Source organism: Lathamus discolor, chromosome 2 (genome assembly GCF_037157495.1).
Source record: "Lathamus discolor isolate bLatDis1 chromosome 2, bLatDis1.hap1, whole genome shotgun sequence".
Classification (NCBI taxonomy): Eukaryota; Metazoa; Chordata; class Aves; order Psittaciformes; family Psittacidae; genus Lathamus; species Lathamus discolor.
Window position 1 is genome coordinate 55,450,849 of NC_088885.1, and position 14,306 is coordinate 55,465,154.

Here is a 14,306-nt window from a genome sequence, read left to right on the forward strand (position 1 = left end):
AAACCACCATGTAATTAACCAAAATCACCCCTCCCACAAACGCTGAAACCTTCTGAGAATGACAAAATGTAATACAACTTTATGTCATCGTGGAGACAGGAACCCAGCATCTTTGTTTCAACTTTTTCCTTTGTTATATATTACAGTGCTCTATAAAATTTTTCCTTTTTCCTTTTAAAGCATTTAGACAATACAAGACTAAAAGATGTCTGGAAATACGTCTTATACAAAAATGAATTTTTATCTTAAAATAACATTCAAAAAGGCACTTCATTCTGTAAGAAAAATTCAGAGTCAGGTCAACTGCTCTAAGCAGGGGGGTAAAATTGTCTGCATAGTGGGAGGGGAAGAAAGGGAGAGAAATTCAACTGCTGAAATACAAGCTTCTTTTTTGGCATGTTTTAAGAAAAGCTGATCCAGTAAAAGATGTCCATTTATGAAATTCATTAAAAGAGTCCCATTTAAAATAGCTTTTTTTTTCTTTTTTTCTTTTTTCCTTTAAAAAAGTAGTCTGAACACATGACCTTAGGAGTCAGGCTTCTGAAGGCTTAACAGCATTACTCATGATTGTCCTTCGTGTCCAATGTAACAGGAAGATCAAGAGTAGCACTTCTGACAGGGGTGACCTCCCCAAAGCTTACATTTGAAAGAGCTGAAAAAGATGGAGACAGCCTCTATCTGCTTGTAGCAGAAGTCAGTCAAAGTTAAGGGCTACCTGTTGCAGAGTTTATGAAGCATACTGTAAACTTCTTCCTCTTTGCTTAGTCCTTCAAAGAAAGGAATAAGATCTAGCAGCTCTGTGTCTGTCATGTCATCAAACCAGGACTGCACAGGCACCTGAAACAAAGCAACCAGCAAATACTAAGATGACTTCATGATGTGAAGAACACGTGAGTTTTGCCTATGTAGGTGCCCTGTAATACTCATTGCCATCACAGTAAGTGCTGGTCATTAGCATTCAAGCCAAGCACCAGGTTCAAGCAACAGGATTGTGTGGGTTGGAAGGGACCTCAGAGATCATCTAGTTCCAACCTGCTTGCCATGCGCAGGGACACGTTCTACTAGAACAGGTTGCTTCAAGCCCCATCCAACCCGGCCTTGAACACTGCAAGGAATGGAGCAGCTGCAGCTTCTATGGGCAATCTGTGCCAGTGGCTCATCACCCTCACAGGGATATCTAATTAGTAAGTCCACCAAATCAAACTGTAAAATAGCTGACCTTCCAAATCAAACTGTGAAACAGTTGACATACAGCTGACCTTCTACGTGTCCAGATAACCTATACTACCCAACACTGGACAGCTGAATTTGTTCAGCAGCCTTGATATTCTGTTCATAATAAACTAGAAGGTAGATACGGGTTACAAAGCTGTACTGACACTATTTACAGGCAAGTCTTTTTTTTCCTAAGTATTATCAGTGTGAGTCACTAAACACAGGCATGCAGCAGCAACCCCTTCTGGCATGACGTTGCAGAGGAAATATTTAAACAGTGAGTGCAGAACAGTTCTCGATTAAAATATAAGACCTTGCAAGTCAGTTCAGAAAATAACGCACATAATAACACTTCTTAAATATGTGGGCTGGATTTAGGGAAGAAGTTCCGTGTATCTTTACTATGGAAGTATACTGAGGTCTTTTAAAGACTATCTTGGATCTTGTTACAAGCTCTGGTTTCTGCAGAGACTCGAAAATCGGTTAGCCAGCAGCACTTTTCTATACATGATTGAATCACTCTGACAAGGCCTTTAATTTCATCTCCCAAATTTCTACAGCTCATTATTTTCCTGGCACTGAATTCTGAGATGGCAAGTGATGATCTGGATCAGATTTTTAATTTTAAGCATGAACATAAATTACAGCTACAGCTCCTGGTAATTATAAATAGCAACTTTAAGCCATGTGTGGCACCAACCAGAAAAATGTTTTCACCTGATCACTTAGGGCACCACAGTATTAGGATCTGATCTTAAAAACTGACTGCTGCGAGATAAATAGCTAGTGTTAAAAATAAAAAAGCTATCCCAGAGCAGCACAACCATGCAAAATGGTGTTCCTGATAAGAATTTCCTACATTAATTTTAACAGTTCACAGAAAAGGCAGCCTAGAAACATCAAAGAAAACACTGCACTGCCTGGTTGTTTAAACGTTAGTAGATCTAAGGGGAGTTTCAGCTTGCTATGCTGGCAGCTACAAAACAGATGTGAGCATCTGTACTGACTGGAGCAATAGATGGAACAAGTGCCAGACCATTCCACCACAGCTTCTGGAGCTGATACGAAACACAGTTAAAATGTGCATGGCTCCAAATTATTCTCCCTTGAAGTACTGTTGCTTGCCTTTTATCCTTATTCCTAAAACTTGATGAAATTGTTCACTAACATTTCTAATCATGAAGCGACTTCTCACAAAAATACTTAAAAGAGAAGCATAACACCACAGTAGGATCCTGATTTTTTTAATTCCCTTTAGCTATGAATACAGAACTCAGATAGCAACCAATAAAGCATTAATTATCTTGTCTAATAAAATGTTTTCTTTCACATAATAAAAAAAGATGGAGTACCAAAAGCCATTCTTTCTGAAATCACCATTCCAAAGAACAAAAGATAATGCTGGAGGGCAGCTTTGCTTTTTAGAGCTACTTTAGTTTTTCAGGTTCTACACTGCTTGGTGTTTCTAAAAACTGATTTCAGGCCAATAGCTAAAACTGAAAGCAGACAGTCACAGTTATGACACACTGTCAAGATCAGTTTGCCTTAGTCCTTTACCAGTGAACACAGAACCTACCTGTAGTCTAAGAAAAAACAGAAACTAATACATGTTAGCATTCTGAAAGCCTATTTTCTGAATCAGGAAGTCTGGGCAAGGATAAGAAAGATAAAGTAACGCTTGAGTACCTCGAATAGTAAGAATACTTACTGCATTTTCAGGATGGAAGATGTAAGATGCAGGGGAATTATCTACTATAATAACTTTACTCAGCTCACGTCCCAGTCGACTCAGATCCTTCACATAATTTCCTCGGTGAAAAACACAGGATTCTCTAAAGAGCCTTGCCCTGAACACACCCCATCGATCCAGTAAGTCAGCTACTGGGTCTGCATACTTGAAAATAGAAGTTAGAAACATGAAGTTAGCAATGTGCAGATAAGGCTAACGCACAGAACTATACAAAAGAATGGCCACAATTTCAGATAAAATGTTCTTTCTTCAATTTCTTCCCTGTTCCTTGTTAATTAACTTACATGCCTGCAAATCTGAAGCGATTAATAGAGACAGAATGCAAAAGTAGGATTGTTATCTTTCTATGGAAGGCTAACTTGCACTCTAATGCTTTCTTTGATTTATCAGTTGGGTTTTGTTCTTAGAGCCAACTTATAGTTATGCTAGGAGTTACCTAGAAGTTGATGGATCCAGAGATCTTGCTTATCATTACCATAAAATCAGCCAATGCTAAGAGAAAAATTATATGAAGCCATTTCCGGAATCAATTCACTTCTACGTGCCTCTGAAGATAAACCGCAATGAATGCATCTCAACTGGATGTAGCTTTGGCAAATGATACCCTTGGAGCAACTGGGTCAGTAAGAGTCTTAAGATCACCAAACTGCATAATTGGGCCATAAAAGATCAGACAAAGATATTCTTAGGAAAAATAGTCATGTACAATAGTTGGAAATTCTCATTTTATACATAAGATGATACTTTAAGTGAGGCACAGCTTCAAATCCAACAATTGATCTAAAACGCCCAAAGAAAAATATCCAAATAAACTGTAACATGAAATAACCATGTACTTGAAAATGGTAGTTACAACTTCTTTTTGCAGGATAGGAGTTACCACTTTCCTATATTTTAAACTGAAAAACAAAATTGATGTCAAAATCAATCATCTTTCTTGACTACAAAAACTGAAAGACATGTAACTGCAGTATGAAATTGTTCCCTTTTTTAGGATTTGCATTCCTAATAGTCATAATGTGACTGAACAGAACATGGTAAACAGATTGCAGGAAAGAATTCTCTGATAAGAGGGCACTAAAGCAGATCAAATAGGGTCCTGTCCCCTTCCACCATCTCTACACTAGGTTGAAGTGGAAGCTTACTATGCTATAGTATTATTTAGAAATAAGCAATATAATTTTACAAACAAGACACCACAAATACACCGCACTGAAAGAAGTGAAGAATTTAAGACGTCTACTACTGATATGTCTACCACAAAACTACCTATGAGGTACTACCGCTACTGGATACCAGAGGGCACAAAATATTCCTGTTGATGATTCAAGCTTTGCAAAATGTCTAATTTTCTAACTCCAGATTGCAATTGTACCTTGACAGAACGAAAACACGTTCCAATTTTCAGATGTAGTGAATTTCTGAATCACTGGTTGATCGTGTAGATAGCATTAAATACAGTGTGTTTTATTTCATGCCCAGCTTTAATACAGTGCTTTACTCACACGCTATTTGTTCTGATTTCTCACTATAACCATGGTAACTTGTGTAAGCCTTTCATATTGGCATTATGAGCAATGCATGGAGGCTACATTATGAGACAAGCCCATATGTGATGGGGTTACCATGGAAACACTTACCCACACACTAGCAGACAAAGTACACACTGTCAGACAAAGAAGCAGAAAAGAAGGGGAAAAATTAAGATAGTACCAATTGTGGAAATATTTATCCATAGAAAACCCAACCAGAAGGCCGCTGACCAGCACCGAATGGGCTAACGAGATTAAGAGCAGAACAAACCTTGGCTAGGCTGGCTGTGAAGAGTACACATTCAAAGAGCTCTCCCATCCTCTGAAGAAACTCATCCACATGTGGTCGTTTCAATACATAAACCTGGAATGATAACGACTATTTAGGTCAAAAGGTCCTTAAGGTAAAAGGAAAGAGAAGAGAAAATAATCAAAACAATACACTCCTATAATCCAAACGCTTGAAGAAACAAAAGTCAACATGGAAGCAGTTCAAATGAAATGCTGTAAAGAAAAAAAAAAAGTATTTAAGATAAAAGTAGACATCCAATAATGAGGAATTTGAATGCACGGGCTGCCAAGACCCATGCTGATTATGCAATTGCAAATACTGTGCATCATCTGGAGTGATGCTTCTTGAAAAATCTCATTAAAGGCAAAGAGTGACAGTAGGGCTTCTCAAAAAACAAGGATTCAGATCTCTCAACCAAAATGAATTTGGTGCTGGCGTCTTCAGTCCTGTAGAGCTTTACAGAAGGAATAAATCACATAAAACCTCTATGAGGACAGGAACTGCATAATAGTGAACAGTTTTCTTCCTGTGACTAATTCTTCCTTTAATTTTTTTTCTCATTCCAGGCGCCAAACACCATATCTCACTACATAGTTACCAGCTCTGCAGAGAGGTTTCATCAAAAACCTTCACAGCACCATGCAGAACTTCTAGCAAATGCTGCTTTCATAATTTGGTGGCAAAGGTCTACAGCATCTTCTACTGTGACCTTGCCAGAAAGATGGCAAATACTTAGGATCTCTCCCCTCTGGAGCAGCTTGGTTTCAGCAACACTACACTGCCTTTCTGCATTGACAACCATACAGGCAGCTTTTGGTTGCCTACTGTCAACAACATGATTAATAGATTTTAGAGCCTCCCTGCCTCTCTTCTTAGAGCAAGCAGGATCATTGGTGTTCACAGAAAATACCAAGATAAGGTAACTGCTGCTCAGAAAACTTAGAAATAGGTCACAATATAGAAGAGGGGAGTCTGCTTGAACAGTATTTATCTATGTTGTTGCTGTTGGATTAAAAGTTTGGGAGAAAACACCAGCCACATTTTAACTTCTCTGTTTGGCAAGTAATCCTTAATACTAGAAATTTCAAGTGGAGAAGCCTGGCACAGAACTGACTTCAGGGAGAATTGAAGACTGATGCAATTCCAGGAATTGCTTTCTTTCATATGTAGAATTAGATTAGTTGTATGTGTTTCACTAGATTCATATTAATAAAGAGGTAAAAACCATCAGGGACCCAGAGAAAAACCCTGAAGGAGAAAATATGGAAATTCCAGCTTGAACTGAAATGCAACAATAAAAGCCTCTAGCAGAAGAAGAAAGAAAGTTGCAAAATTGAAACTGAAAACCTCATTCTGAAAGCAAAGTTTTATTAAAAGCATGTATGATAGAGCTGTACCTTCATGATGGAAGCAAAGTGGAAAAGTAATTAACATTTCTATGTAGCATACAGCTCACAGCATGAAGACTTTATCTGCTTCAAGTTTATTTCTATGAAGTATTCCTGGCCCCTCAAATTCAAACAATACATTCAAACTTTGATACAGATAATTTATAACCCAAGATTTATTTTGTAGTTTTGAAACACCGTAGCACCTAACCAATCAAATAAATGTGACGTTATCAAAGGCAGTTAACAGATGTACTCCAACACCACTCTCTTTCCAGATAATTACAGCACTTTCCTGTATTTCACTAGGCATAAACCAAGTAATTTCCTCTCCTATAACAATGCAATTAATTTTTCACTTAAATCTTACTACACGAAGTTATTCTCTAGCATTTCCTTTCCAAATTACATCTTCAACTTAAAAGACACGGGTAGAAAGACAATTGCAGTCCCTCTGCATTTGGGTATTTGGGAAAGAGACTATCCCATCTGCCAGTTATAAGAGGAAAGATAGCAGGATGCAAGCTGCTCCATAACTCTACAGCTCCTAATGAAGTACGTAAGTCTGCAGCCTTAAATTATAGCCTTATACTTATTTTTTAGGGACCAAAAAGGACACAGAGTCTTAAAAGTCAGTCTTGGATAGTAAGTGCTGGAGTTTAGTATTAATTTCCCTTCTAAAACCTTAGTGTTTACAGCCACAGCAAAAGAAGTCTCCTCTTTGCTCTCTATCCCTATCTATGCCTCTGTCAGTAAAGTATTTCCACTTGGAATGTAATTACAAACTTCAAGCCAAGGATATGAACTTTGCTGCTTGCAACATAACTCACCTCCCCCATAAGGAGAGCATATAGTATATCAACCCAGTAGCTACAAACCAAGAGCTCCTTAACCACAGGCTTGCGGACAGGAGTGGGCTTATATACGCTTATAAATGCAAATATTTGCAATTTTTTTTTTTCCAGAACAACAGATCTTAATACTTTGGTTGTTCTCTTTTATTTTCCTTGAAGTTTTTTTGAGAAGTCCTACTTAGACCCTGGAAGCAACTGCAAGTGTACTGGTATCCTGGGCTACAAAATCTCTTTGGCTTATTTCACATAGAAAGCTTTCTTCAGCTGACAGTGCAGCTCTTTTCTCCTCTTCCTCCTCACTTGGAATTTTTTCCCCTTTACTTTGTCAGTGGCTGGACTTGAATCTCAATGCAGCATGGTTATTTGTGGCTTGGCTTTTCCCTCCGTTGCCTGATGTCTTCAGTTTAAGTCTCTAGACTAACTGGCTCCTGGCATTTTTCTGAGATTTATATACTGTCTTCAGGGTATTAAAAAAAAAAACCAACTCCATTTTTTCCTGTATTGCACGCTCACTAATTTCCTCCTTATCACAGTAAGAAGTTAGAGGAACACAATCTTTTTTAAAAATAGATTTAAAATAAACCCTGCTCTTAAAATGTAGGCACAAATCAGGCACTAGGCATGTTTTCACAGGATTCTGTACTTAGAGATGCTAATGGCAGAGCACAAGTAATTATCTTTAATTGTTTTCAAGCATTTGGTATTTCCACATACATTTTCTATACCTCAAAGCAGTCTTAACCTAAAAAGACTGTATTTGTAAAACAAAAAGAAATCCAGCTTGATTTTAATCAATTAATTAGAACACAAGGAATTTCCTTTTGAAACCAGCTTTGCAATAACAAAATCTTCAACAATGACAAAGAAATCTGCCAATGACAACTCAAGCTCCTGGACCCTCCTGTTTTGTGGGCTGGGTGATCTTCTTAACAGCGAGCTGAAATTAACACACATCCTTGAGCCTTGTCTTTCTGGTTCCCACAGTTTTGGTTGCCTCCCAGTGCAAGTAACCAAGAATAGGCCAGCTAGAATGGATACAGCCTATCCTGGATTACTTGAACCAGGCCACAGCCTTCTGTAAGAAAATCAACCAATTCTGTCCTTTATAGAAAGGAAGTTCATTATTTGAACAGCGTTTTCCCCCACCAATAAAAAATACTTTGTACATTACATTCAAAGTATACATGCCAAACATTTCTTTAACTTTCAACTGAAAATAAGAAATTGTTAATAAAAAAACCAACCCCCCCCCCCCCCAAAGCAAGCACCAAAAACTTAAAACTTAAGTTTTACTCAGTAAACAAATTACATTCAGGAATGAAATTCCAAGTAACACCAAATCAAACTCTTCCAAGCTGCCCTCTTCACTCTTTGTCACCAACAGCAAGGCACAAAGGCACTGCAAGTGAATTTGGACAATAGACAAAGGACAACCACACTCCACAAATCTGTACTCCTTAGGGATTAATGCTATATTTAACACATGGTTTCTAATCTGGGGTTGTGATTGCTCTGCACTTGTTAAATGGGAAGCATGCTGCAAAAGAGAGGCTGCGTTCTCACAGAAGTTGTGTCAAGGGTACCAAACAGGTTAAATATCTTTCTCCAGCCACTCCTTTCACCCTCAATAAGTTTCCTCTAAAGAGCACTCTCAGTTACAACACATTTCACTGGACTTCCCACAGTTTCTCACTTACAATTTGGTGAGCAGGGGACCAGCTCTGATTTCCTTTTATTCAGAGAACCCAAAGAGAAAAGAGAGAACTGGCCAGAGGAATGTCAGCTTGCATTAGAAATGCCCTTTTGTATCTGTGCCATCATTTCCAACACAAAGCGTGGGATTCATCTCCTGTAACTTTAGCTGCCCTGCAGACGGGTAGACAGGCACAGTCCCTGCAGGCATCTGAAGCCCCGTAACAGACGAGAGGTGCCACCACACGAGTTATTTCCTTGCAAAATAAAATGACAAATAATTTCTAAAGACAAGGTAAATTAAGCTAGAGAAAGAAAGATGGGAGAGACACAAAGGGTGCTCTCAAAAGTATTTTTTAATGTAGGGAAGCTGGTTTATCCAAGCGCCCTTTAAGACATTGATTTCAATTGTCCCCCTTATAGAAGAACAAGAGTCTCTCTGACCTATGGATTACAAATGATATAAGGGAAAATAAGCTCCCCAGACTAAAGACAGCCCTTCGAATGCCTCTGCTGTACAACAAAAAATGACCATGTTTACCATGAACTAAAGTCATTATATAAATCAGTCTTCTCAGAACTCTTTCAAGCATACAGCAACTGATTTTGCTATGACTTCTAATTTTGGTATAGAAGATCTGAAGAATCTCATATAATTTCAGATTTCTTTCTCAATGGGCACTTCTGAAATGGTGTTCCGCATTTGTTTTCCATGGGGTTCTGTCTGAGGCAGAGCTCAAGTACCGCAACAGTCTGTCAAGCGATCTCCTGCTTGGTAAGATACCAGGCTTACTGGTAAAGCAGGTAGGGATACACACTATGAATAGTACACTCCCACAACACTTCACATACCCTGTGATACTGTAAACAGGTGGAAGTATTTCCCAATGCCAGTGAATAACCTTTTGAGTATATAAACTGCTTAGGAAAATGGACAAGCATTATACATATGACCTTCTAACAGATAAAGATTGTTAGTATTGGGTTTTTTATGCCCTAAGTGAATAAAAAAATTACAGGTTTCAACTGGGATCCAGTTGTCAAAGCTCTCTGGCCTGTGTTAGTGCACATCAGGCTAAGCCAGAACATCCGCTTTTGCCCTTTAGATTGCAACAGTTAAAAACGCCCCAAAAGACTGCTGGATGACAGTACACTACTTAGCCTCCAGAAGTATTACAAACACAGGAATCCAAAACTTCACCTATTCTGCATACCATATATACCATATCTTTATTTGAAGGATCACAAATTCCTTACAATTAACTTCATTTCTACCACCCAGATGCAACCAAGATATTTACCTATTTTGGTGATTTAGAACTTGAAAGACAAAGTGATTTAGCAATTTCCTTGAAAATTACATAGGAAGTCTCCAGCAAAGCAGTCAGAGACTAACTTCACTTGACATTCTCCATCAAGAGCATCCTGCTTCCTCTTCACATTTAGGGTATGCACAAATACATTCCCTTTGATGATTTTTAATTCTTCCCCCCCCCCCCCCCCATTTGCAGGCATCTTGAGAACCTAACTGCATTATGTCTGGTGAAGAATCTCAAAGTTTGCAGTAGGGAAGGGAAAAGTAACAGGCTTTTAAAGCGCTTGACTGTAAAGCCCAAATAGTCTTTTTACTGGGTTTTGTTTCAAGATGCAAATACATAATCTTGACAAGCTGAATGATCACAACCCTAAGCCATGCAAAATTGTTAGGCAAACTATTTAATTCCCTTTCAAAAGCATTCTAGGCAGTTTCAAGAGAGAAAATGTCTGCACTACGGCACCAATCACAACTAAAGCCCACATCAAATGAGGACCGACAGTATCACAATACAAACCTCCCAAAACATCGCTTACATGTTTTAAGCATTCAGCTCTGGTGAACATTACAGGTTTAAGTACACAAGACACTGATTTTTTTTCTACATAAACCAGGCACAGTGTAAAAACTGTCAAAACAACTATCAATTTAAAACACGTTTCAGTCCACTGACTGGTATTTAGTAATTATTTTAAGAGTGACACTTACATGAGCAGTTTTCTTAACAGGAAATCAAACAAAACTATGAACTATCTTTATGATATATCAATTGTTCCAAGATCAAAATATGAACCTATTTGTCCAGGTAATTCATATAAAAAACAGTATTTTAAAAAATATTTAAAATCTCCATTAAATCGCATGCAGATTTGCAACTTAGTAACCGCATTATCTGTAACCTACAACAGCCAACAGAAGATGTTTCAAACAATTCGCACGATTCATATACCAGAAAGGCTCAGCTTCACATTAACCTGCATAACCAGTCTCCAGCAAGAACTTTCATGTCTGTCTGAAGAGTAAAATGCATGGCACTGTAATTTAGTCCATTCAAAGTTTTCAGAAATGACTACTGATTAAAGACACCAAGCCATGATACACAAAGGGGCCTGATTTTCAAATTATAGGTGTTTTGCATTTACTGAAAACCATTTCACAAAGTCTCAACTGAAGTTCTTAAAAAGTAGGACAAATAATTATTCTCTTCACAATATTGTGCAGAGCTTTTAAAGATGCTGAAGTATATAGAAAGTCCTATCAGAGGAACTTAAAATTATTTAGAGGAAGAAAAGGGATGGAATTCAAAGACTGACACAAACCCCTAAGAAATGTCTGTTCTTCCTTAATACTTCTATAATGCTTTGTCCACATGAATTACATGAATCGCATGACTGACATTAAAGCCAATTTAAGTCCCATTTCTCTGGGGGGGGGGGGGGGGGGGGGAATGAGAAATGCAGTATTTGTATTTTTTTCTAGGCCCAGCAATGTCTGAAAACACATTCTTCGATCATTTCCTGTTCGAAAATGTTTTAAAACTGACAAAGAGTCAAGCATTAAAGTCCTGAAAGAGCTATTCTGGAAACCTGAAAAAGTTAAAATTGAGGTTTATAGTTACAAACTACACACCTGATCAAACAGTGATGGCTGTCTGGATGACAGGCATTCCAGGGTACACAGCTTTTGTATTTCGGAAAAGGGCAAGCTATTGAATGTAAAGCAGCAAACAGAGAAAGATAATCCTCCGTGACACAGAGGACAATTCCACTACTAGAACAATGATAAAGGAACAACGGCACTTACCTGATGTATGGTTCCATCAATTTCAACAGGAACGATGAAATCAGCATTGCTAATTGGCTAGAAAGAATGACAAGGAAATAAATCAACATTAAAAACAAGATAATCAGAGAGAAAACCTTGAGAGGGTAAAAGAGAAGAGTACTTGCTTCTCAGGAACAAGTTAATAAGCATTACCGATTACATAGATACACTCCATGTGTGTACCCTTCACACACACAAGTCAGAAGCCTTACACAGCTGTATTCACCAAGTACTGAACTTCCCTCTTCTCTCATATTTTGAGGCATCATACAGCATAATATACTTTACTGCTTGAATAGCCCCTACTCTACCAGCAAGTGTGTTTACCAGGAAAGACATCTATTTGCATTAACTCTTTCCTCAGGTCTGTGTGGATGACGGCAAAGAAATTCAGCTATGTGCTTCATTTATTTTACTTTGGGACTTCAATTAGCAACTGATTCAAAGTAAAGACAGTGATAAAAGTAATACCTAATGGTTATATTTGAATCAGGAACTGTAACAAGCCCTAAGTTGCATAGTTAACTGATTCTGAGGACATGATCCCTCAAGAACATGCTATACTAATCAAAATAATCATGTAAAACTGCATCTTTAATTCAAAACAGAAGGGCAGGTCCAGTCTGTCAAAGTCTTTGAATCCACTTTTCTAGCATGTTCAGTACAACTTATTTCTTAAGACTTACTGTGAAAAACTGTTGGTCAAGTAAAATTACTTTAGAACGCAGAGAAACAAAATGACCATAAGAATTCCTATGGAAGGCAACACCCTCTCTCAGTAGCAAGGTAAGAAGGAAGATTATTTGATTTGACATCTGCAAGTGCTGTGTCAGAGGGCAAATGAGAAGCTACACTGAATCTACTTGTCCTGACCAACCAGTATTGGCAATCATACTGCCAGGACAGCTGAGGCTGGAAAACACCATTCTGTCAATGACCACTGCACTACAATGATCTAAAGAATTCCCCAAACACATGCAGATACAATCCAGATTTTTTTTTTTTATTTAGCTGACATTGAGCTATTTCCAAGACATATTCTCCTTTCTGCTTCTGAAAAGGACAGAGGGAGGCTCCCTTCTGTTACCTACATGAAGCCCCTCAGACAGAAGATACTCTGCATCATCTCTGATGGTCACAGAACAGGTACACAAAAATGTTCTGAATCTTGAAAGAAACCCAAATGAAGTGTCAGAGTCAGCCACCAGTTTTCAAGTGGGTGCCAGTTCTGTGCATACTTTGAAGAGACTTGCACACACTTGAAGAATTTATGTATGCATGACTCCCTCAAGCAAGATAAACATTCTGTAGCAACAGAAAAAGAATAGGTCACTGCAAGTTGCTAAGGTTTTGAAGCCCACTGATAAAACTACAGCTATTAGTGAACTTTCTAATTGTTGAAAGTTAACAGCAGCAACACCAACCAGGTGTTGGAGAAAACCACATTCTGTTTAGACAACTTCATTTGTGCTAACGAATAAAACTCGCCCTTAGACTCTAACACTAACCAAACTACTCTCAACTACCTATCTGCTTTCCCCACTTGTACTTTAGGTACTACGTAGCTTTCTTGTTGGCACAAGCCATAAGGAAGAGAGCATGGACTGGGGTTCTGGACTTCATCATGATGGGAAGACAGGAGAAAACTCAGCAGCAACTTGCTGGACAAAGGTTTCTGGGGTTGCACACGTGAAGCACGTACATGCCTACAGTGGGAACCACAGAGATAGAGCGTAAAAGAAGGCAATGTATTTCCCATTGAAAATCTTCAGTTAGAACAGTTTCTATTTAAGAAAAAGCTTCATAGTTTTAAATGTTCTCAAAGTGTTTCACAGCCAGTTTTGAATATGACTACATTCCAGACTTGCATGTGGTTTAATTCATTTCATACAAAAGCATGTTTACATCTCCTTGATTCAATAAGTTATGAATTTTGCCTCTATTATTGTTTTATGATGGGAATGATAACTATACTATCTATTCCTTTTTTACTCTTGCCAAAGCACCCCAAACTTTATTCCTTTAATATGCACTTAACATGAAAGACCAGTACCTCCTTAAAGCTTCACAAATATGTAGGGGCATAAAAAGACAAGAATTACCCTCCTTCAGATGTTACTGCTTTCATAAAAGAGCACTTTAAATATCCTGCGTCTCTGGTTGTGTCAAAAAAAAAAAAAAAAATTCTGCATTTGAAATATGAAACCTATTTCATAACAGGATTATGAATTTTAAAATACCAGGCATTTTAAATAAAGCCTTTTGTACTAAAATTCACAAATATATGTATGCTTTTACAGCTTTTAAGTAGGGACCTGCCTGGGAGAGCAGGCATGTTCTCGTGGAGGGCAAAAAACCCAAACCAAACCCCAACCCACAAAAACCTGAAAGAAACTGCAAAAATAAATTTGATTATTCAAGGCAGAGAAGTGTGAATATAGGTA

The 14,306-nt window shown here is 38.0% G+C and overlaps 1 protein-coding gene across 6 annotated transcripts in view; it reads right to left on the reverse strand.

The window, feature by feature from the left end:
* Positions 1–614: 614 nt before the first annotated feature.
* Positions 615–14,306, reverse strand: part of CTDSPL (CTD small phosphatase like) — a 79,534-nt gene continuing 65,842 nt past the window's right edge. For all 6 annotated transcript variants that reach the window (XM_065666894.1, XM_065666893.1, XM_065666898.1 and 3 more), the window contains 4 exons: positions 11,842–11,898; positions 4,769–4,861; positions 2,924–3,109; positions 615–837 (listed from right to left, as the gene is read on the reverse strand). In XM_065666894.1, coding sequence (XP_065522966.1) covers positions 712–837; positions 2,924–3,109; positions 4,769–4,861; positions 11,842–11,898 — 462 coding nt within the window. In that variant the 3' untranslated portion in view covers positions 615–711. The remainder of the gene's footprint in view (positions 838–2,923; positions 3,110–4,768; positions 4,862–11,841; positions 11,899–14,306) is intronic.